Source organism: Portunus trituberculatus, chromosome 31 (genome assembly GCF_017591435.1).
Source record: "Portunus trituberculatus isolate SZX2019 chromosome 31, ASM1759143v1, whole genome shotgun sequence".
NCBI classification, from domain to species: Eukaryota; Metazoa; Arthropoda; class Malacostraca; order Decapoda; family Portunidae; genus Portunus; species Portunus trituberculatus.
The window spans coordinates 19223071-19248862 of NC_059285.1; the positions used below are offsets into that span (position 1 = coordinate 19223071).

The 25792-nt window shown below is 38.9% G+C and overlaps 1 protein-coding gene across 6 annotated transcripts in view; it reads right to left on the reverse strand.

Moving 5' to 3' along the window:
* The window catches only part of LOC123511385 (protein HID1-like), a 27805-nt gene continuing 2013 nt past the window's right edge, over positions 1–25792 (reverse strand). For 2 of the 6 annotated variants that reach the window (XM_045267214.1, XM_045267216.1), the window contains exons 3-17: positions 24710–24858; positions 24278–24331; positions 19735–19903; positions 18482–18726; positions 18078–18275; positions 17352–17442; positions 16542–16667; positions 15972–16076; positions 15016–15180; positions 12587–12820; positions 10295–10524; positions 9714–9848; positions 4490–4707; positions 4065–4223; positions 16–212 (exon numbers count right to left, since the gene is read on the reverse strand). In XM_045267214.1, the coding sequence (XP_045123149.1) occupies positions 149–212; positions 4065–4223; positions 4490–4707; positions 9714–9848; positions 10295–10524; positions 12587–12820; positions 15016–15180; positions 15972–16076; positions 16542–16667; positions 17352–17442; positions 18078–18275; positions 18482–18726; positions 19735–19903; positions 24278–24331; positions 24710–24858 (2342 nt within the window). In that variant the 3' untranslated portion in view covers positions 16–148. Of the gene's footprint in view, positions 213–4064; positions 4224–4489; positions 4732–9713; positions 9849–10294; positions 10525–12586; positions 12821–15015; positions 15181–15971; positions 16077–16541; positions 16668–17351; positions 17443–18077; positions 18276–18481; positions 18727–19734; positions 19904–24277; positions 24332–24709; positions 24859–25792 lie in introns of all 6 variants that reach the window. The other 4 variants (XM_045267220.1, XM_045267218.1, XM_045267217.1 and 1 more) reach the window with 4 other exon arrangements.

Genomic DNA, 25792 nt, shown 5'->3' on the forward strand with positions numbered 1-25792 from the left:
AAGAGAGATATGACAGGAATGGACAAGGAGACAGGACACAGAGAGCTTAGCTCGGGCCCTGTAATACACAAATAGGTAAATACAAATAGGTAAATACACACACACACATACACACACACACACACACACACACAAGTTAGCCAGTCCCTCACACACGCTGGATCTCAAACAACTTGACATCCGTGTCATACCAAATGGGAGGGTCAACATTTCTGTGGGAAGAGAAAAGATACTGTTAACTTTCCTTCCACCACACTGTATGGCTGTATGTATGCTAAGATGTTCCCCCCACACACAAAATAATCTAATAGCATAATTACTACTTATAAGTTATGCATGACAGTAAAATTCTTATTTTTGAGGAAAATGATAAATCAATACTAAAAGACAGGACACACACACACACACAGCTCATGGACAAAGATATGATGAAAAAAATTATCACTAGCATGATACGTCCAAAGTTGGAATATGCAGCTGTGATGTGGTCTCTGAGCTCCAAAAAAGATATAAGAAGATTAGAACGGATACAGAAGATTACTACAAAGATGATGCTGGAACTAAAGGACCTAACATATGAAGAACGGTTGAAGGAAATGGGACTGCCAACCTTACAAGATAGAAGAGAATGAGGAGACCTAATAACAATGTACAAGATAGTAAATTGAAAAGATAGACATGGAAGACCTAGTGCTGGTGACAGAAGAAGATAGAAGGACAAGAGGACATGTAAAAAAGATCAGGATGAGGCAGTGTGTGAAGATATTGGAAAATATAGTTTTACACATAGAATGGTGGAAAAGTGGAATGCATTGAATAATGAAGTTGTTACAGCACATAATGTGCATTACTTTAAAGAAAAATTGAATAAATGGAGACATGGAGACAGGACACTATGAGCCCCGCTCAAATCCTGTATAATACAACTAGGTAAATACATGTTTGACTTCATCTTATAAGTACACAATTTAGTGACATCACACACACACACACACACACACACACACACACACACACACACACACACACCGAGGAGGAAAAGACCAAATTTTTTTGGAGGATGAGAAATGGGAGGTTGAAGAAGTGGTGGATAAAACAAACGGAATAGACATTACACTGATGGAAACATGGAAGAAAGAGACTAGGAATGGAATTCAAGTGACTTACACGAATATAGATGGATTTCTGTCTAAGAGGCTAGAATGTATGGATTACCTAAGAAATAATGAACCGGACATAATGTGTGTGGTGGAAACAAAGTTAAGGCCCGAAATAAAGCTAGATTGGTTTGATGTAAAACACTACAAAGTATGGAGAAATGATAGAAAAAATAAAGGAGGTGGTGGTATAATGGTTCTTACTAAGGAAGATCTGATAGTGAAGGAGGTGAACTATAGTAAGAGAAATGAGGAAGTGATAAGTATGCTTATAACAGATGGTAAGAGGGACATTAATATTATAACAGTATACATACCACCCAGAACCAGTGCTTGGGAATATGAACAGTATCAAATGGTGATGAGAAATACTCTAGACAGAATGAAGCAAGAACTCATCAGAAAGGATAGAGTGATGATAGTCGGGGACTTTAATTGTAAAGAAATAGTGTGGGAAGACTACGAAGTGGTGAACGGTGGTGAGTGGGCAGAGGAATTGTTAAATGTAGCAACAAATAACTTGATGACACAGTGGGTGAGATCACCAACAAGGTGCAGGGGACAAGATGTTGCAGCAAGGTTGGATTTGGTATTTACCAGGGGCATCTCTCTAAAAGAGGAAATTGAACATGAATGTCCCTTGGGGAAAAGCGATCATGATGTCCTAAGCTTTGAGCTGGATACGGAATTAAGCACGAATAAGATTGTGGAACGCAGGGAGGAAAAATTAAATTATATTAGGGCAAATTATAACCATATAAGGGAGTTCTTTAATGAAATTGACTGGTCCGTGGTATACCAGGAAAGGGATATGCAATTGAAATACGATAAATTTATGGATTTATATAACTCTGCTGTGAAAAGTTTGTGCCATATCACAGAAAGAGGACTTTAAATAATAAACAGTGGTTTAATAGAAATTGTGAAGAAGCAAAAAAGAACAAAGAAAAGGCATGGAAGAAACTTAAGAAAAACAGTGATGTATTATCAAGAGAAGTTTACAAAACAGCAAGGAATAGATATGTTGAAGTAAGGAGAACAGCACAAAAGGAATATGAACAGAGGGTGGTGGAAAACTGTGATAGTGACCCTAAAATGTTTTACAAATTCATAAATGGAAAACTAAATAAAAGGGAGGCAATAGAAAAGGTAAAAAATTGGGAAGAAGTATATGAGGATGCTAGAGATATAGCTGAAATTTTGAACGACAACTTTTGCAAAGTGTTTACAAAGGAGGAGCATTTTATGGGAGAAAGGCCTACGGAAATAAAGCAAATGCAGGACATCATGGTTACTAAAGAAGATGTAAGGAAAATTATAAGCAATTTGGATATTAATAAATCAATGGGGCCTGATGGCATATCTGGGAGGTTGCTAAAAGAATGTAAGGATCAATTGTTGAACCCCATATTTGATATTGTGGAAACCTCCATACGAACAGGAATAGTCCCGAAAGAGTGGAAAAGAGCTGACATTGTGCCTATATATAAGAATGGTAGTAGAATGGAACCGTTAAATTATAGACCAGTATCGTTGACTAGTATATTGTGCAAGGTATGTGAAGAAGTAATTAAAGCTAAGTGGAGTGAGTATCTAGAAAGTGAAAACATTCTGAGTGAAAGGCAGTTTGGTTTCAGAAAAGGAAGATCGTGCGTATCCAATTTATTATGTTTTTATTCAAGAGTGACTGACATACTACAACATAGAGAGGGATGGGTGGATGCTATCTACCTGGACTTGAGAAAGGCCTTTGATAAAGTGCCACACAATAGACTGATGTGGAAACTAAAGAAGATTGGAGGAGTAAATGATAAACTAGCAAAATGGATGGAAAATTACTTAGTGGGAAGAGAAATGAGAACAGTGGTGAGAGGAAAGAAGTCCGAGTGGAAGAAGGTAACCAGTGGAGTTCCACAAGGGTCAGTGCTTGGTCCCATCATGTTTTTGATTTATGTTAATGATATGCCAGTAGGAATTGACAGTTACATGAACATGTTTGCGGACGATACTAAAATTATGAGGAGAGTAAAGAATGTGGAAGATTGTAACAAGTTACAGGAAGATCTTGATAAAATATATGAGTGGAGTAAAGAGTGGCAGATGGAATTTAATATAAACAAGAGCCATGTTATGAAAATGGGAAGAAGTAGATACAGACCAAACAGGGATTACAGGCTGGGTGATGAGAAAATTAAAGAGACCAATGAGGAGAAAGACTTAGGAGTAACGTGCAAAACACTTTGTCACCGGAGAAACACATTAACAAGATATTTTGGAAAACATATAACATGCTTCAAAATATTGGCCTTGCATTCCACTACCTAGATGAAGGAATGATGAAGAAGATATTATGCACCTTAATAAGACCCCAGTTAGAATATGCAGCTTGTGTCTGGTCACTGCATATGAAGAAAAATGTGAAGAAGGTGGAAAGGGTACAGAGGCTGGCAACAAGGATGGTACCAGGACTCAGGGAGTTAGACTATGAGGAAAGACTGAGGAAACTGGGGCTGACCACATTAGAAGAGAGAAGAACAAGAGGAGACATGATAACTTTGTATAAATTGGTGAACAAGATTGACATATTGGACAGAGAGTTGATAAAGGTGACCACAAGTAATCATCTCCGAGGACATGGAAAAAAACTAATAAAAGATATCTGTCTAAATGACGTGAGAAAGTACAGTTTCCCACATCGTAGTATTGATAAGTGGAATAAACTGAGCAGTGATGTCGTTGATGCAGTGTGTGTCAATCAGATGAAAGAGAGATATGACAGGAGTGGACAAGGAGACAGGACACAGAGAGCTTAGCTCGGGCCCTGTAATACACAAATAGATAAATACAAATAGGTAAAATACACACACACACACACACTACCAGGCAGTGGGAAGGCAAGCAGCTAACCTGAGGTATATGATGCCCCACATGTAAGTCCTGAACCAGGTAGCTGTGCCAGAGTTGGCCTGGTACTTGCGGATCAGGATGGGATGTGGCACGGGCAGTAGGCCAACCAGGGTGCCATGCTGCAGGAACCTCAGTATCTCACTTTCATCGGTCAGGCCCCTGCAAACAAAAGCAAGTTAAGGCTTGGGAACACTTAAGACTGAGGGAACGCCGCTAGAGAATGTATCATTCTTTTCTAATTTCTTTTATTGTTATTACTAATTTTCTCTTTCAGTAACTCCTATGGTTGTGTTGCTTGATATTTGCTTCATATCTACCAACAATGCATTACCCTGAAGTCTTCACTGATCTAAAACAGAGCAATAAATAGTGCAGTGATGATGATGACAATGAAGACACACATACATACACCTGCATGGACTTACTTGTCAATACAGATCTTCTCCACCTGCGGCACTAACACCTGCAGGAGCCTCATGATGGTCTGGAGGGGCAGTTTAGCCTTCCAGCTCAGCACCCAGGCCGTGGTGGGTGTCCAAGGCTGGGGGCCAGGAGAGGAGGCAGGCACATGGCTCATGCTGGGGCCAGAGGAGTCAGACACCCCAGAGTTGAGGGAAGGGGTGGGGCTGTCTTCACGTCCAGGCTGGGGACAGTTTTCATCAGTACACTGGAGGCAGAGGATGAGCTTAATCAAATCAAATAAAACATGCTAATGAACATGCTTTATTATTTGTGTTGCCTCTTTATTGTGAATTATATAACTTTTCCCTTTTACTAAGAGATTACATACACTATGTATTATTCTTCCCTTGACATAACATAAGACATTTCTAAACTTCCAAAACTAAACTTCAAATGTTTCCTGTAAGTTTCCAAGAAAGTTCGCCTGTCTCACCCACTGAACTATGCAGGTTACACAAAACAAAGCACCAGCCACATATGGAACAATGACTGGAGAAGCTGATCAAACAATAATTTGTCCTGCATCATCATAAAAATTGACAGAAAACCAACTTGATGTTATTAATAGTAATTTATCATGTAGCATAATAAAAGATGGCAGAAAACCAACCTAACGATAAGTTGTCTAGACTACAAATACAAAAGAAGTATAATATTTCTGTACAGCATATAGAGTAAAGCAACTCAGGGAGGTGGTGGCATAGTGGATAAGGTGGCGAACGTGGGATCAGGCAGACGTCCACGCGTAAGTTCGAATCCCACCACGTACAGCCTTAAACACTTTGTCATTTGTCGAGTGGTTTAAAGTTACCCACATGTCACCATGATATCCAGGTTCTAGGTGGTTACACCCAAGATAAACTTCGGGGGTGATATGGGCCCTATAAATAAAATTGCCTGCGCCACTAATGGGTGGAAGCTGAACAGCGGTTCCCATACACTCTTCAAGTGTGCCTACAGGCGCTATAGGCCTTAACGTAAAAAAAAAAAAAAAAAAAAAAAAACTATGTAACTAACATAACATGGTCTATTTTCTCCCTCTCTTTTTTTTTTTTTTACTCTGAGAAGCTTTAATAATTTCATAATGACAATTTATTCAGACAAAGCTTCACCTTCTGTCTCCTAAAGATAAATCAAATGACTCAGCTGATCAGAAGTATTGTGCAGGCAAAAGTCAAAATTAGTTCCAGAGAAGTATTTTTCAAGTGTTGCATAAAAATGAAATTGTGTCTCCCTGAGGAAACACCTGAGCTTCCTGGAATGGATTGGATCAATGCTTCACTAAGACACATATCATTCTTAATATCAACGGGCTGTAGAACACATACTGTACACACACTGGCATCAGCTCTGATGGGCTAAGACATGCTCAAATATAAATTATGGTATGCACTTATGAGATAAAAGTGAAGTATCTGGTGCTGAAAAGTAAAATAGGTAAAACAATTACTAGACATTAAAAATAGACACATGCTGAAAAAAGACACAGAAAATAACAAATTATAAATCACAAATACAAAATTTGTTTGATCCCAAGATAGAAGGACCATATTTAGTACTGAAAAAAATACAAATTTTAAAACATGATTATACACAAATAGCAAAGACACATGCTGAAAAAAAGACATGCAAAACAATAAATAATATATCATAAATACAAACAAAGGCAATCCCAAGGTAAAAGAGTGGTATCTATAATAAAACAGAATCATACATGAAAACAAAAACAAATGTTGAAATAAGATATGCAAAATAATAAATAATGAATCATAAAGAAGTGAACCTAAATATTAACCTAGATATTAGTCCAGAGTTCTTCAAAGTGCAAGTTAGGGCCAAAAACTGGATCACAAGCTCTTCAGTGCATAACATCATAAACCAATATATGAACAAAAATCACAATAAGTAGTCTGAGTGTGTGTGAATCAGTTTCCACATCAAAAGTATAAAAGTACAATAGAGGGCTGTCAAAAAAGTATTTAAAATAAACTGGGTCTTGATGAAAATAAAGGATGTAAAGAACCATAGATGGCCGTTATCACATTAAATTGTTGAAATAATCTATAACAACACTGGGTTATCCATTGTCTGATACATATTTTTGCCAATGTTATTGATTCACTGGTATCAATAATACTAATGGTTCCAAGCTAGTGATAAGTGACAATTTCAGTTTTTGGAACATGAGCAAGTTGAAGTTTTAAACTTTTAATATCAAACAGAATAATTTTTACTTAAAGCATCACTTTTCGTTAGTGAAAAGACAAGATAAACAATGAACCTGATTTTCTATAATCTTAAAAATAATATATTAAAAGATTTGGATTTACAAATTTATTTGAAATATCAATAGAGCCATCGTTAGTGTCAGAGTTTTGGATTTATCAATTTATTGGTTGTCGGTTCTTGGGCAATATATTTGTTAGAGGTTATCTAATTATTATTTATTGCCAATAAGATTCTCTTTATCAATTTATTGGTTATCAAGATACATTTTATTGTTATCATGCTAAACTATGTAAAGAATTCTGTACTAGACAATTCTGTGGTCATATATTTTTCCTTCAAACATTAAATAATTTTTGTCATTTTTCTTTTTCTTCAGACATTAATTTTTTAACACACAAATTGTTATTTCTCTATCACAGTTCTTTCCAATCTATGAGAGTTTCTCCTTCCAGGAAAGCAAACATAATTCTCACCGGATTAGTAGCTTTGGGAGGAGATGTAGTTTGAATGTGTAACATAGATAATCTTGATATACGAAAAATTAGAATGAATTTCCACATTTTTCGTTACACGTTATTCCTTTTCAATATTTTATTCTCTGAGATATACTAAACAACCGAGACATCACAAATTTTCCTTTCTGGCATTACATAGTTTTTGGCAATTTTTTTTTTTTTTTTTTTTTTTCAGACAATTCATTTATCCCCCTTATTTCTCCACCACACTTCTTTGCATTATAATATCTGTAGGACAATATGTAGAACTGAAATCAGTTTGTAACTTTCAGAGAAAACATAGTTTGAATATGTACCAAAGATAATTTTGTGATATTAATAAAACTTAGATTTAAATTTTCATGCTATCCATTACATTTTTTTTTATAAACATTTGATTCTCTAACATATTTAACGTGAATTCTTTAAAGTATGGCTCAGGACTCAGCTCTTGCTCAGAGAGTTGCCACATCATAAACAAATAATATGAACAATAAATAAAAATTTGTAGTGTAATTCACCATGGTCGTCTGCTGGTCACCCAGCCAGTCTTTCCCATTACGGAGCGAGCTCAGAGTTCATAGACCGATCTTCGGGTAGGACTGAGACCACAACACACTCCACACACCGGGAAAGCAAGGCCACAATCCCTCGAGTTACATCCCATACCTATTTACAGTCAGTGCCGAAAGTGATGGCGCAGCATGTTTTTTTCGCTTCGCAACAAAAGAAAAATAGAAAGAAAGTTATTTTCATGGTATTTATCTTTCCTCTAGTACTTGGTTGGGTTACCATGCCTCTTCAGGCAACTCTGTAAACATTTTGGAACAGATAAAGCCAGGTTTTGTAGGAATGAAGGCTCCAGGTTTTCCCAAATCTCCTGGATGTGGTTGACAAGTTTGTCCACTGTGGAGGTGTCACGGCCACGTAAGCGGCGCTTTATCAAACTCCAGATGTTCTCTATCAGGTTTAAATCAGGGCTATTACCTGGCCAATCTTTGATGTATTCAATATGGACCCAGTCAAACCAATTTTTGATCAATTTGGCAGTGTGAGCTGGTGCACCGTCTTGCATAAATATTTCACTGTTGCATTTAGTGAAATAGTCCTCAAGGTGTTCGGCAAGAAGCTCAAGATAGCGATCTTTGTTAATAGTGACATTTTTTGGCAACACTACCAATGTCCCAGTGCCATGATACCCAAATGCTCCCCATACCATAACATTTGCTGGGTGTTTTACAGTTCCCTCAGTGTACTTAGGGAGGTAAGGATCTGAGCCAGGACGTAGCCTAACTTTCCCTCCTCGGTTGCCAGTCACTGTAAAAGTTGCCTTATCAGACCAGAGAACTGTTTTCCACTTCTCTGGATCCCATGCTAAATGTTTACGGCAAAACAACTGCCTTTTCTTCTTTTGTACCGCTGTTAAAATGGGTTTCTTTCGTGGTGCACGATACCGGAATTTTAGGTCGTCATGAAGGCGTTTCTGAATTGTTCGCACTGAGACTTCCTGAAGGAGCCTAGGGTTCTTTTCCTTGAGTTCTTTGGCACTGATGCATGGTTCATTGTCCACTTGACGCTTTAGTATCTTCAGGGTCCTCGTAGATGTGACACGAGGCCTCCCAGTCCTCTTCTTCTCAGAAGGCGGCGGGACACTCCCTCCCGCATCCCTGCATTTTTTCATCCAACGCTGCACACTACGGAGTGTAACACCCGTGATAGCAGCAATTTCTTTATTTCCTTTTCCTACTTGGCTCAGGGTACTTATAGCTGCAATTTGATCTTTTGTCAGCTCCTTCCTTGGCCCCATTGCTACGCACAAGATAGGTTAGCAATGCAAACTTTGTAAGAAAAAACACGTGGTGCAACATAGACAGTCAGACATACCCAGCCCGTATGAAGTAATGCCTCACACTGAGACAGTTACACTTCATCAGCTGCTCAAGGTCACGTGTATGAGCCCACTATTTACGCGCCAACAAAATCGGCGGATTTGATCCTTGTTGCTAGGGGGTGGTTTGATTCCCGCCGAAAATTATGGCGCGGTATGTTTTGCGCCATCACTTTGGGCACTGACTGTACTGCTAGGTGAACAGGGGCTACACATTAAGAGGCTTGCCCATTTGCCTTGCCGCTTCCTGGGACTCAAACCCGGGCCCTCTCGATGGTGAGTCGAGCGTGCTAACCACTACACTACGCGGTGTGTGTGTGTGTGTGTGTGTGTGTGTGTGTGTGTGTGTGTGTGTGTGTGTGTGTGTGTGTGTGTGTGTGTGTGTGTGTGTGTGTGTGTGTGTGTGTGTGTGTGTGAATGAGTTTCCATATCAGAGGTATACAGGTACAATAGAATAGGTGCACTTGGTCATGAAGAAAGTATACAAAATCATAATTAAAAAAATGTTTGAGAACACTGTACAAGTGAACAAGGACATAAGTGCACCAAGACAATGAGGTGGGGAGGAGTGTTCACCATGACGGAGGAAGCATTGGTGGAGGGCGGAGGCTGTAGGTCAGACAGGAGAAGACTATCTTCTGCGTCTCCATCCAGGCATACTCTCACCTCCTCTTCTTCCTCCTCCTCCTCCTCCTCCTCTTCCTCCTCTTCCTGGATAATCATGGGGAAGTAAAGTTTAATGACCATAATTTCTCTTACTGAATACTGATGAAGAAGTAAGCTTAGCAAGTGGTGCTTTCCCTTCTTCCTCCTCCTTCTCTTCCTTCTCTTTCTGTATAATCATGGGGAAATAAAGTTTAATGGCTATACTTCCTCTTCTTCTGGTAAGTGGTCCCTTCTCTTCTTCTTCTTAAGACAAGGTAAGACATCTACACACAAAACTGGTCTGTCTTTACCTTCAAAAGTCATTCTAGGTGCAGTTGATGATAAATATACAAGTCATAAATCACTATGTCTTATATGACTTATATGACTCACAAAATCAGCCAGTAACCCATGAATTGACCAATCACAAACTGTCACCAACCAAATCAACCAATCACAAGTCACAATTCATCCAACAATAACTAAATCAATCTACACAAATCTGCCCTCACCTTGTCAGTCAGCTTGAGGTCTTGGATGGCAGGGAGGGAGTGATGGAGGGCTGGGGGCTGGATGCTGGTGCCAATGGGGAGCTGGGCACCATCCTCTGGGGTAGCTGGGGTTGGGGGTACTTGGGGTGAAAGAGGACCCACCAGATCTCCATTAGTGGTGACGGAGGTGAGGTTGTGAAGCTGCTGTGTGGTCGGGTGGGCTGACTCCTTCTCTGTCATCTTCTCCAAGCCTGTGGGGAGCGGCAGAGGTGACAGAGGAAGGGATGATAGTGATAACTCCTCTTGGAAGTTAGGATTGAGAAATGGCAGGAAAAGTAAAGGATAAGAATTGTGATCAAGGAGATTTTTGAAGAGAGGGATGGGAAGAATTGGTGATAATAACTCTTTTTAATCATCAAGGAGGCAGTAAAGAGGATAGAAGTAAAAGAATTAAAGGTATGACTAGTAGAGAGGTTTCAAGACATTTCTCTCTCTTTTTAAACATTAAAGAGCGCGTGTCCACATTTGTGGGCATCTGGTGTGTGGGCTCGCAGCACAATTGTCTACAATAATGGACAAGACATTTTTTTTATTAATGTACTGTCAAATTATTTTATTTTGTTTGACTTCAAGTCCATTAAATATGTCATCTTCTTTCAAACAATACCAATCCACACTTTATAGACTTGCCAGTTGTCAAATTATGCTTTGTGCTAACTTTGAAAACATGTTCACTAAATACCCCAGCTCCACCCATCCTTCCTGTCAATTTCATTCCCAAGATGAGGCCCTTTTGACCTCAACACCCATCAAGAACATCAGGAAAGGGTTGGAAACTAGTGAAATTGGAAGCAGAATTAGACAAGACATTCACAATTACCATTATTAGCAATGACAGCGATACCACACTGAGTTACTGCAGCAATGGTGATGGATATAACATTGCCAGTGATTTATTTTTCCATGCTAACATGCATGACAATGCTATCACCAAATATTTGTGATAGTGATGCTAAATAAAAACTGATGCAGAGGAAGGCAATGTAAATGTTGTTCAGCATCACATAGTGGCCGTTAGGCGTGGCAGCTGTTGCCTCGTGTCGTCTGAGCCGTGGCAGCTGTTGCCTCGTGTCGTCTGAGCCAGGGTGTACAAAGCAGCGAGTGACACAACAGTAAGTATGTAATGAGCTCTAAAAGTTACAGTTTTGTACTCTTAAAAATAAAAGTAGTGTTGTTTTCTATTTTTCATCTTTCCTTTTATTACACAACGTAACTGCAGTATCCTAGCATGGATGCTGGTCCATTGCTAAATTTAGTAAGTAATGCTAACCATTGATCTTTACAATAAAATAGAACTTGAGTTATTTATGTGTGTGTTTCACATAAATTGTATAAAAGTAATGCTTTTTATTGCTAAATAATAGGAAAGAAATGCAGTAAGGGTGGATATCTGTCAAGAATAATGTGCCTTCAGATTCCCCTATTCAGAATTCCAAACTTGTTTTACCAATGCTCATGTAGTGTTCAAATAAATGTCAAAGGACACCTAAGGGTACAAACTTTATAATGCTACTTTACTCACTAACATGAATATATATATATGAACATATAGAAGGTTGAAATGAAGCATGTTTTTGCATGAATATGCCCATGTGGGAGGACATACATGGCAAAACATGCCATTGCTTTAAGGGTTAATCATCAAGGAAACATAAAAGTGAGCAAGAAAAGTAAGTAAATGAAATATGTGAGTAATATAGAGGTTTCAAGACACTTCTCTCTCCTTCTATTCAAGAAAGTATGGAAGGGGACACAAAAACAAAGAATAAGAGGGAGGTTTCAAAACAATTCTTTAATTTTGAATAGTTTTTTTGGCTCTACTCCTCCATTCTGGGAACCTTCTTTTTCTACCTTTTTGCAGCCCTAAACCTTAATTCATCTTTCACTAAAAAATCTACCTTTATAACCATCAATGTTATCATGGTTCATAAACTTTTAGAAAAGTTAATCTGTAACATGGCACAGCAGCAGGAGGAGTGAGGGATAGCATGATGACAATATCTCTTTTAAATACCAAGAAAACATTACAGGCACAGATACAATAAGAGAATATGAGCTGCAACTATTTCTGCTTTTATCAAGCTTCTCATGATATGCAGTTTTAGGAATGGTGATATTATCCCTTTTTAATATCAAGAAAGCATTCTAGGCAAAAGACAATAAGACTTGTAACCTTTTTTCCCTATATAATCAACCCATAATCATAAACTCCCGTTGCAATCAATAGAGTTTTTAAAAGACTTAACTCCTAACCTGGCATGGCGGCAAGGGTGGCGGTTTGGGTGCCGGGCTGGGCGGGCTGGGCAGGCAGGGCACCCTCCATGGTGGGGGGCCCGCGGGTGGACTCGGTGGAAGGGTGGCGGGTGAGGGTACGCTTCCCCCGGCGAGTGAGGGACTTGTTGATGGTGGAGCAGTCAGTGGGGAGGTTGGCTAGAGAGTGGAACACCTGCCGCTTCCTAATGATTGTGTACACCAGGTTGCTGTTCCCTGAAGACACACACACAGATAGACATACAGTATATTGATAAGCAAGTGTATTGGTGGGTAGAGAGATAAAGATATGTAGCTAGGTAAATAGATACATAAATAAACAGATAGTTAAGTACATAGCTAGATAGATAAGAAAGATATATAAATGAAAGTCAAATAAATATAGAGATAGATAGATAAGACACACACACACACACACACACACACACACACACACACACACACACACACACACACACACACACACACACACACACACAGAGATATAGCTAAAATATTGAACAACAACTTTTGCAAAGTGTTTACAAAGGAGGAGCATTTTATAGGAGAAAGGCCTACAGAAATAAAGTAAATGCAGGACATCATGGTTACTAAAGAAGATATAAGGAAAATTATAAGTAACTTGGATATTAATAAATCAATGGGGCCTCATGACATATCTGGGAGATTGCTAAAAGATTGCAAGGATCAACTGTTGAACCCCATATTTGATATTGTGGAAACCTCCATACGAACAGGAATAGTCCCGAAAGAGTGGAAAAGAGCTGACATTGTGCCTATATATAAGAATGGTAGTAGAATGGAACCGTTAAATTACAGACCAGTATCGTTGACTAGTATATTGTACAAGGTATGTGAAGAAGCAATTAAAGCTAAGTGGAGTGATTATCTAGAAAGTGAAAACATTCTGAGTGAAAAGCAGTTTAGTTTCAGAAAAGGAAGATCGTGCGTATCCAATTTATTATGTTTTATTCAAGAGTGACTGACATACTACAACATAGAAAGGGATGGGTGGATGCTATTTACCTGGACTTGAGAAAGGCCTTTGATAAAGTGCCACACAATAGACTGATGTGGAAACTAAAGAAGATTGAAGGAGTAAGTGATAAATTAGCAAAATGGATGGAAAATTACTTAGTGGGAAGAGAAATGCGAACAGTGGTGAAAGGAAAGAAGTCAGAGTGGAAAAAGATAACCAGTGGAGTTCCACAAGGGTCAGTGCTTGGTCCCATCATGTTTTTGATTTATGTTAATGATATGCCAGTAGGAATTGACAGTTACATGAATATGTTCGCAGACGATACTAAAATTATGAGGAGAGTAAAGAATGTGGAAGATTGTAACAAGTTACAGGAAGATCTTGATAAAATATATGAGTGGAGTAAAGAGTGGCAGATGGAATTTAATATAAACAAGAGCCATGTTATGAAAATGGGAAGAAGTAGATACAGACCAAACAGGGATTACAGGCTGGGTGATGAGAAAATTGAAGAGACCAATGAGGAGAAAGACTTGGGAATAACCGTGCAAAACACTTTGTCACCGGAGAAACACATTAACAAGATATTTGGGAAAACATATAACATGCTTCAAAATATTGGTCTTGCATTCCACTACCTAGATTAAGGAATGATGAAGAAGATATTATGCACCTTAATAAGACCCCAGTTAGAATATGTAGCTTGCGTTTGGTCACCGCATATGAAGAAAAATGTGAAGGTGGAAAGGGTACAGAGGCTGGCAACAAGGATGCTTCCAGGACTCAGGGAGTTAGACTATGAGGAAAGACTGAAGAAACTGGGGCTGACCACATTAGAAGAGAGAACAACAAGGGGAGACATGATAACTATGTATAAATTGGTGAACAAGATTGACATATTGGACAGAGAGTTGATAAAGGTGACTACAAGTAATCATCTCCGAGGACATGGAAAAAAACTAATAAAAGATATCTGTCTAAATGACATGAGAAAGTACAGTTTCCCACATCGTAGTATTGATAAGTGGAATAAACTGAGCAGTGATGTCGTTGACACAGTGTGTGTCAATCAGATGAAAGAGAGATATGACACGAGTAAACAAGGAGACAGGACACAGAGAGCTTAGCTCGGGCCCTGTAATACACAAATAGGTAAATACACACACATATAAATAGTTAGTATATTGACCATAATTATTATGAATAAAAACAAACACCAATCATGAAAAAAATGGGCAAAAAAGTGATAATGCAGTTAATCATATGTATCCTCTTATAATGGTCCATATAAGTAAATAAATAGATAATAATAAAAAACAAAAAGATAGAAAATACCAAAATAAAAAATAAAACAAAAATAAATCAATACTTGAACAAATAATAAAAATAAGTAATGAAATAAATAAATGAATATCAGAGTGGAGCATTTTACCATCAAACTGGTACTGGATGATGTTGTTGAACGTCTCGAGGAGGAAGAAGACAAGGTGGTGGTGGTGCGGGGCAGAGAACAGGAACCAGGGAGTGGAGAATGCCTCCAGCAGGTGCAGCAGCTTGTTGGCCGCCACCATGGACATAGTCTTGATGTATGGTGACACTGTGGTGGTGGTGGTGGTGGTGGTAACAGTAACAATTGTGAGGCTCCAGGAAGATTGGCAATACTTAATACTATTTCTGAAGCTGCTGCTTCTTGTATTATCACTGTTATTACTGTACTTCATTATATATATGCAACTACAATTACCTGTTACTACTACTTCTACTACTATGCTGAACATTTCTACATTAATCACTTATATAATCATACAAAAACTGACATGCTAAAAATAGGATACACGTTTTCTATCTCACACCAAATAATTGCAACAGTCAAAATCTAGACATTACACTGGCGTAGTGGATAAGATGATGAGTGTGGGATCGGGCAGACGTCCACATGTAGGTTCAAATACCACTCCATACCGCTTTGAAGCTATGCCATTTATCGAGTGGTTTAAAGTTACCTATATGCGACCATGATACCCAAGTTCTAGGTGGTTACACCAAAGATGCACTTGGCTGGTGATATGGGTCCTAATATGGGTACCACTATAAATAAAAATAATGGCTATATATATTCAAGTATGCCTACTTGAAGGCCATAACATAAAAAATAATAAATAAAAAATATAAAAAAAAAATACACCCACACACACACCAGTCAATCTAATACACACACACCACCAAAACCACCTACCATACACACCACCAAAATTGGCTACCACACACACACACACACACACACACACACACACACTCACCAAGATCATCAACCACATAACTATAACACACACGCACACACCAGTCCATATCACACACCCACACATATAGTTCTATATACACACACACCATTGACAAGGATGGTGAGGAGGCAGTCAAAGAGTGGTTGCAGTCGCTGGTGCCCTGTGGTGATGATCTTATGGAACACGATGATCATCAGGTCTGCATGAGTGCCTGTGTGGAAGGTGGAGAGTGGATTAGGGTGAATAGTGACAGGTAGACCATTCCAGTGAGTAATTCCTTGACAATCATTTATAAAGTGTACAATGTTCTATCACTGTCAATTCATAAAGCTTTTCTCTTCTCCTCAACTGAAGTAACAAAAAAAAACTGAATGAACGGAGAGGAGGACAGCATTCCATACAATAGTAACTCTTCATCATTCACCTCAAACTTTGCAAATACTTATATTCATGCTAGAAAGTTTCCCTCTCCTCCTGAACTCAAATAATCTACAAAAAACATAACATTTTGTACAAGATAAATAAAAAGAGATAAGAGCATTTCATAGTGAGTAATTCATTAATATTCACCACAAAATTCTAAGCCTGATGTCATTCCTGAAAGAGTAATCCAGAAGCACATAACCTTTCTTGTTGTTCTGCTAGACATGAGTGACACAGAGCACCCAGTACTCACCAGTAAACACCGGGATGTCCATGGGCACTGAGGCGGTGTACGGCTTATTGAGTCTCACACCAAAGTTCCTCTCCCCACTCAGCAGCAGCAAGATGAACACCCCAATGTGCATCAGGCCAACTCGAGCTGAGGAAGATAAATGAAATAAATACTGGAGCTCCCTTCCTGCCTACATCAATATTTTCCTCTTCTAATAGCTTCAATTCTTTCAAAAGGGAGGTTTCAAGACACTTATCCTCTAATTCTGGATTATCTATTAAATTATTCTTTAGGAATTGGCATCTCAGTGGGCTTTCTTTCTTTCTACTTCTGGTCAAGGCCACTGCTCCTCTTACATAGAAAAAAAAAAAAAAAATACTGTAAGTAAATCCAAATCATGACATGACTGAAAAAAAAAAAAAAAGGAAGCTTCACATTTGTACTTGAAAATAAGAGGCAGAAGGAGGAAGCCCATGTACTATCTTTTACTTCATTCTATACTCTCTGTTTCATTGTTCCTTTCATGAGTTTTTGTAAGAATAACTTAAGGAAAACCTCTATCTCTTCATACATAAGCACTCCCATCTCACCTCTCTCATAGGATCTCTCTCAATACACTCCTTATCCCATCCTTTGATCTCAGGTTGTCATTCTCTAATACTACTCCTAACATTTATTTCCTTCTCAGGCATTTTCACTTTCTCATTCATACCCATTCTCTGAGATGCTAAAGCCACTCTGCAGCTCTCAGCCTGTCACACTAGCCTTATCTTTAAGGATAACAATTCCCACCACCACACCACTCCCTCAGCAAGGCCACAGGACACTCACACTGGTCAGCCCGGGCATCATTGAGGTGGTACAGGATGGGCACCAGGATGTCCAATACATCACTGCTCTTCAGGACGTAAAACAAGAACTTCTGCAGGGTGGAGACCAAGAGGGAGTCAGGACAGGTGCAACATTACATCCTTGGCAACTCACTAGGTCAGTGTTTGTTTATTATGAAGTAGGTAATGACTGATCTTTGTATTTGAAGAGGGAGTCACGACAGGTGCATTACGTACCTTCTTGAGCATTCTAGATAAAAAATGTTTGTTTATTTAGGTATTGGCTTCTTTGTGTTTCCTTTCCTCTATCTATTAACAGTGTAAGGTTCTTTACTTAAATGTTTCACATTGTCGCCATTTAAAATTCCTTTTCATCTTTAAGTAACATGATAAGATTCCTCACTTATCTATCTCATGTTGCCAGCTAGTAATTTATTTTTTTATTTGTACTAAAATATTCTTCCTATGTTTGTCAATTCAATTTATGAAATTATTAAAATTCTTTTCTTTACATTTACAATATGATAAGCTCCTTTACTGTTTCAATTTTATGCAGGTGATAATTAAAAATATTTCAATTGGATCTGGTACTTTCCACTCAACAAATACCACCAGTGAACTTGCCACTGCAATTGACCCTCATCTGCATCCCCGCAATATTGGTGTCACCTCCACTTACTGTATCCTACCTCTCCCTCCACAACTGCCCTGATACATCTCCACTTGCCTTATTGTAGTCACAGAACTTCCAGAAGAAAACAAGCAGCTCCTGGTGGAAGTTGACCTTCTTGGTGGAGTGTGGGAGGTAGGTTTGCTGTAGCGGGTTGTTGAGGAGGCGAGTGAAGCCACGCAGCACGAAGGAGAAGTCTTCCTCGCGGTGGATGCGACTCAGGTAGTTGATGAAGAGGTTGCTGGGCATGGTGGGCTGAGGGGCAGCGGCAAGCATTGGAAGCAGGAGTAATGAGAAAACAAGTCCTCCTCTCTTTTCCTGCTCATATGTTGCACTAACTAGGTAACACTTTCTAACTACATTTCACACTGGCTCTCCTTTCCCACACATGCTCTTATGCTGCACTAACTTACAAAACAATGTCAGCAATATACAACTGTGTGTCATGAACTCTGCCTCACCTCCTCCTGGTTCGGGGGTGAGGTGGAGGTGATGTCATGGTCCAAGGTTGTGATGAGGATTTGCAGGGCCACCTCCACCAGGGGTTCACGGTAGTCTGAGAAGAGGAGGTGGTTGTAGGGCACCCCGAGGCCCGTGGGGTTGTAGCCGCACACTGTGTTAAGCAGTGAGGTGAAGAGAGGCAGGGCGTGGCGGTTGTCAGCCCACGTGAAGGCTGCAATCCACCTGTTTGGCACCTCACTCATCTCTGTGGGTGCAGATACACAGATACAGGGAAGGTGTGTCATAGAGAGACAGGAAAATATTGGTCCTCATATAGAGTACTGCATAGTACAGAAAATATGCACCATATACAGATAAGAGATAAGAAATGGTCCTCAGAGTAGTAGATAAGTGAAAAAGACTCATTAATCAGATTGTTACTACTGAGCCAATAAACAACTTTGAAATACTAGGTAAATTTATTGATAGGAATGACAAGTAGATAAGAGCAAGTATTTATTCATTAACTATTTTCTATTTTATCCATTCATCTTTAATCTATACAGGGACAGCTTCATCTCCATCTGGCTTCTTAAATCCTCCCTTATAATCTAATGCATTTATACTGGATAAAAAGCTTGTATTATTGAACTGTCACAGGGAGGAAGGCTGCCCGACTGTATGATATCTACATAACACATAATTAGAGAGGAAGAATGCATAACACTGCTTCCATTGCATCAAATTACCAGGGATCACAAAGAAAGACAGGAAAACAGGAAGACAGCATTCAACAAAAGAGGAAAGGAAATGGCAAGTGAGAAGAGGAAGGGCCAACTGAACAAAGAGAAGATATAAAATTGGAGGAAAGAAATAAGCCCTACATAATAAGAAGAGAGAGAGAGAGAGAGAGAGAGAGAGAGAGAGAGAGAGAGAGAGAGAGAGAGAGAGAGAGAGAGAGAGAGAGAGAGAGAGAGAGAGAGAGAGAGAGAGAGAGAGAGAGAGAGAGAGAGAGAGAGAGAGAGAGAGAGAGAGAGAGCAAGAGCAGGGTGGGAAAGAGAAAGGGAGAGGGAAGCTGGTATGGCAGGTGAATTAGGTTAGAGGAAAGAGAGAGAGAGAGAGAGAGAGAGAGAGAGAGAGAGAGAGAGAGAGAGAGAGAGAGAGAGAGAGAGAGAGAGAGAGAGAGAGAGAGAGAGAGAGAGAGAGAGAGAGAGAGAGAGAGAGAGAGAGAGAGAGAGAGAGAGAGAGAGGGTGGAGGGGGCCAGCATCACACCTGAAGAGGGCTGGTAGATGGTCTGGCTGAAGCAGGTGAGAATCAGCTTGAGAATCTCAGTACGGTTAGTGTCATGGGCTGGCAAGTGTGGGGGAGAGGAGGCAAATCCAACACCTGCCTCCCAGATGTACTCACAGCTGTCAATACTCTGCAGGTCCTCATGTTTGTCCTGCAGGAAGGGAAGAGTTAGAGTGATGGCAGATGTGAGCATGTGGACTACATTACTGCAAGGGAGGAGGTGGTGTAGTGGATAAGTTGGTGAGAGTGGGATCAGGCAAACGTCTACTCGTAGGTTCAAATCCCACCACATACTGCCTTGATACTTTGCCATTTGTCGAGTGGTTTAAAATTACCTACATGTCACCATGATACTCAGGTTCTAGGTGGTTACACCAAAGATGCACTTGGGTGGTGATATGGGCCCTAACATGGGTACCACTATAAATAAAGCTGCCTGCACCACTAATGGGTGGAAGCTGAACAGCACTTCCAATACTCTTCAAGTTACCTACAGGCACTATTGGCCAAGACACACACACACACACACAAAAAAAAAAAAAAAAGACTTCTGCTTTCACCTCCACTACTTTCAAAAGATCTAGTTTAAGTTACACAAGTTTTCAAGGATGTCTTAATGGTTCTAGTTGCTGATTAACAAGGTTTTCTATATTGCCAAGTGGAGAAACACCCTTGAGAACCTAGCTAGTCATCTCTGTGGTCTTTGAAAGTTCTCAATGTGAGATGGAACAGTGTTTCTGAATATGGATATAAGAAAGACTGTCATACACAAACAAACAGTCACACATTCACACACATACACAATAAAAACATATGTGTGAGTGCATGTAAACAGACTGTCTCAGAAAAAAAAACAAATAAACAAACAAACAAACAAACAAACAAACAAAAACAAACACACCCACACCCACACACACACACACAATGTGTAGCCCCTGTTCACCTAGCAGTAAATAGGTATGGGATGTAACTCGAGGGGCTGTGGCTTCGCTTTCCCGGTGTATGTTGTGTGTGATGTGGTCTCAGTCCTACCCGAAGATCGGTCTATGAGCTCTGAGCTCGCTCCGTAATGGGGAAGACTGGCTGGGTGACCAGCAGACGACCGAGGTGAATTAATTACACATACACTAGAGTAGAAGAGAGCCAACGTAATACCGATATTTAAAGGAGGAAATGCAACTGAACCACTAAACTACAGACCAGTGTCACTTACAAGTGTCGTAGGGAAGTTATATCAAATAATTATCGAAGAAAAATGGGTTCAATTTCTAGAAGAGGAGCAAGTCATATCGAGCAGACAATTTGGGTTAAGGACAGGGTGGTCATGTGTATCAAACTTGTTAAGCTTCTACTCGAGTTATTGCAGGACTTAAAAATAGAGATGGATGGGTAGACACAGTATACCTGAACATTAAAAAGGCTTTTGATAAAGTCCAGCACAGAAGACTTCTTTGGAAACTAGAGTACATAGGAGGACTGCGTGGAACCTTGCTCAAATGGACAAGAGATTATTTGAAGGATAGGGAAATGAGAACTGTGATTAGAGATACATACTCATCTTGGGGTAAAGTAACTAGCAGAGTGCCACAAGGGTCAGTGTTAGGCCCCATTATGTTTCAAGTTTATGTAAATGACATTCACATTGGGATAAACAGTTATATAAATTTATTTGCTGATGATGCAAAGTTGCTAAGAGTTATTAAAACCAGAGAGGACTGTTTGCTGTTGCAGGAAGATTTAAACAAGATCTATGAGTGGAGCAAGAAGTGAAAATTGGAGTTTAATGCCAAGAAATGCCACATAATGGAACTAGGAAAGAGTAAGAGAAGACCAGCATGGAACTATTTGATGGGGGGAAGAGCAAATAATGAAGACTAAAGAGGAAAAAGATCTTGGAGTGATCATAAAACAAAATCTGAGCCCTGATAAACACATAAGCAAGATATTTGGACTATCATATAAGATGTTGACATAAGAGTGGCATTTTATTACATAGATAAAGATATGATGAAAAAAATCACCACAAGCATGATACGCCCAAGGCTGGAATATGTAGCAGTGGTATGGTCTTCAAGCTCTAAAAAGGATATAAGAAAATTGGAAAGGATACAGAAGATTGCTACTAAGATGGTGCCAGAATTAAAGGACCTCACATATGAAGAATGACTGAAGGAAATGGGACTGCCAACCTTACAAGATAGATGAGAACGGAAGGACCTAATATCAATGTATAAGATAGTAAATGATATTGAAAAAATAGACAAAGAAGACCGGGTGCTGTTGACGGAAGAAGATGGAAGGACAAGAGGACATGAAAAGAAGATCAGGATAAAGCAGTGTGTGAAGGATATTGGAAAATACAGTTTTCCACACAGAATGGTGGAAAAATGGAATGCATTGGATAATGGAATTGTTACAGCACATAGTGTGCATAACTTTAAAGAAACACTAGATAAATGGAGATATGGAGACAGGACATTATGAGCCCTGCACGAACCCTGTACAATACAACTAGGTAAAATACAACTAGGTAAAAACAAACACACACAACAAAAGCAGATTTAAGAATATGTAAGACAATCTCTTTCCTATAAATACATATATACAAACACAAAGATTCATTTCCAGTGGGTAAATCAATGAAGGGAGTATAAATAGAAAGCCATGAAAGTAGATATGAAGGCAAAACATAGAAGTGCAGCTGAGCCTCTGTGTACTATGACTAAGTAAACACAACTGAGTAAATATAACCACACACACACACACACACACACACACACACACACACACACACACACACACACTTATAAGTCTCAATGTACACAATCAGCATGTATTGAAGCCTTAATATGCATGTACATACAAAAACTATAACAATAATAATGATAACAATATGCAATTCACTAGGTAACACAATTTAACTTTTGTCTTTTCATAATTTTCCAGTTATCTCCATCTAAATAAAATAGAAGAAACTAATTTTGATCTTAAAATTTTGCTTTTGCCTTGTTTCATTATAGACTTTTGCAAAATTTCAATTGCTCACTTGATTGTTTGTGAAACACTGCTAATAAGTTAAAACAATTAAAGAAAGAATATAAAGTGTTCTAAAGACTTTAGATTTTAGTAAGATCAATCTTGAGTTGACCAGATCTGCCAAGGAATTTTTCATATTTAGAAGAATTTGCTTAAATTTCAAGAATCTCATATATTCCAGAATACTATGCCTTTTTTTTTTTCAGAACATTCTAAAAAAAAATTTTCAATGTGAACATGTATCCATCTCTGCTTCTTGGTCATTCTGTGCATCTTAAGGAGGACTATAGCAGTGTAAAGCTCCTACTGGAAACTGAACTACAAGTATGGCTGGGATATAACTGGAGACTTTAAGATGGTTGCTTTCTTGATGGGACAGCAACAAGGTTTTACCAAGAATCCCTGTTTTCTTTGCCTTTGGGAGAGTAGAGACAGAGCAAAACATTATCAGAGAGAGCACTGGCAGCCAAGGACAAACACTAAAAGTAGAAACACACAATATCCAACATGAGCCATTGGTAAATTCTCAAAAGGTTTTCTTTCCTCCACTACACATTAGGCTGGGTCTCAGGAAACAATTTGTTACAGTTCGTGACAAGACTTCTTTCCTAAGGTGTCAGAGGCAGAGGTGAAAGCTGGTACCTTCATTGGACCACAAGTAAGGAAAATTATGGAGTGCACAGAATTTGTACAAAGCTCACACAGAAAATGAGGAGAAAGTTCAGGAGTGGTTTATTGCTGTAGTACAGGGCTTTCTTGGCAACAACAAGGCTGATAACTATATGGAACTGGTTGAAGTTTTAGTGAAAGGCTATGGTGAGGTGGGCTGCAGAATGTCCTTGAAGGTTCATATCTTAGACCTCAACAATTTAAAAAAGAATAAGGGAGGATATCCAAAGGAACAAGGGGAGAGCTACCACCAAGATACAATGAACTTTGAACAGAGATATCAGGGATCCTTCCATGAAAGCATGATGGAAGACTACATATGGGGGTTCATTTGTGAAACTAATTTGTTGTATCCATACAAATATAAAACACTGTTCATTTTTAATCCTAGAAATTAGCTGGAAGTTTTACAATAATTTTTTGTGTAATTTGATTTTTTTTGTCCAGAAATGGTGAAAATGTTGAAATTCAGTTCTTTTAGTACAAAAAAAAAAAAATCATTCTAAAAGCCACAAAGGTAAAGTTTGACAGGAATAGTGGACATTTTCTATCACATTGCAATTAACAGAGTTAGAAAATAACACTTCTTGTCAAAGACAAAAATCATGTTATGCAGTGAATTGCCAATAGTATGAAAAATTATATAATAATAATAACAATGATAATAATAATAATGATGATGATAATAATAATAATAATAATATAAATGATAATAATAATAAACATAATAATGCTGCTAACTACTACTACTACTACTACTACTACTACTACTACTACTACTTACTACTACAACAAGTAACAAAAACAATGGAGTACTCACAGGCCCTGTCTTCTTGTTGGGAGTGACAGTGAAATCTGGACAGAAGAGCAGGTCCTGATGGGAAAGGAGAGAGGGTGGGCATCATACACCTGCACTCAACTCTTATACAAGTGTTTCATTCTCTCTCTCTCTCTCTCTCTCTCTCTCTCCTTTCCAGCATCTTGATAATTAACATCTTGATTTTATTCATTTTACCTTCTTTAGTTTATATTAATTTCACTTTCCAATATATTTATATAAACATTATATCCTGCACATACACAAACAAACATACATACACACATGCACACACATACACACAAATAAGATGCCTAAAATGGAAGGAAGGTTAAAAGAAACAGATTTCCTAACACATCAGAGAGAAAGAGAAGAGCTTTATGGCATACAGGTTAATGAGTGACAGCATCACCATAGTAATCACAGCACACTCACACAAAGGGCATGGATAAGGCTGTGGGCAAGGGGCACCGACTCTCCCTCATCCCCACTGGCTGGCAGGCTGGACCAGAAGAATCCCCTCCAGTCTGGGTCCTCAAAGATGTAGGGGAGCACCCGTGTCAAGATCCTCACACAGTTCAACACTGGAGGAGGGAAGGGAAAACATAATTAATAAGAAAGGTGTGGGATGATACACTGCAACACTAAGCAGGTGTTAGATAATATACTGCAACATACCATTACTACACACTGCACCATATCACTTTTATGCTATCAACCAATCCTTCAAGACTATTCCTTTCCACCAAAGACAGCCAGTGCAAAGAGCATGAGTGAAGTGTGTCAGCATGTGTGGTGTTTTGTCTAGGATGTCAGTCTGTTATATTGATTGATAAGTAGATCAACTAGTGGAGTACAAAACCATCCCCAATATTTCCTACTTGTGACTATCACTTGTCTGTCTATTCAACGTCATCCCAGCAAATCATCTTTCCATTTCAATATAGTTATCTGTCTTCCTTACCTCATTTCACCATCCACAGGTCACCATTCTATTACTAGTCTGTGCAGGGTGTCATGTGTCCTGCATATGTCCACTTTCTTCCTTCTATCTCTGGTGTTGTATTCAGCTTAACTCTCTGTAAGCCATGAAGCTCTTTTCTTATCTCTATCTCTCTTTCACAGCCATCACCACAGCAGACTTGGTCACTGCACTCACACAAACCCCATGAGTACATTCCTTATCTGTGGTAATGGTGTCTCTAATTTTTTTCTACTCCATAAGCTACAATGTTCTGTTCCTATCTTTCCAACACTGTTGTCACCACAGGAAGCTTGCTGGATACACTCACACAATCCCAAAAGCAAACCCAATAACCCATGGGAGAATATTAGGGTTAAGTAATATACTGTATGTATAATCACAACAGTAAAGGTAACATTTCACACTGGTACTACATATGGAAATAAAAAAGATATACAAATTCTGTGGTAGATATCACGGACATTTGTTCTTATCACACATACGTTACTTTGGTCTCACACTTCAGTGTACCAATACAGTTATAACATCATAAT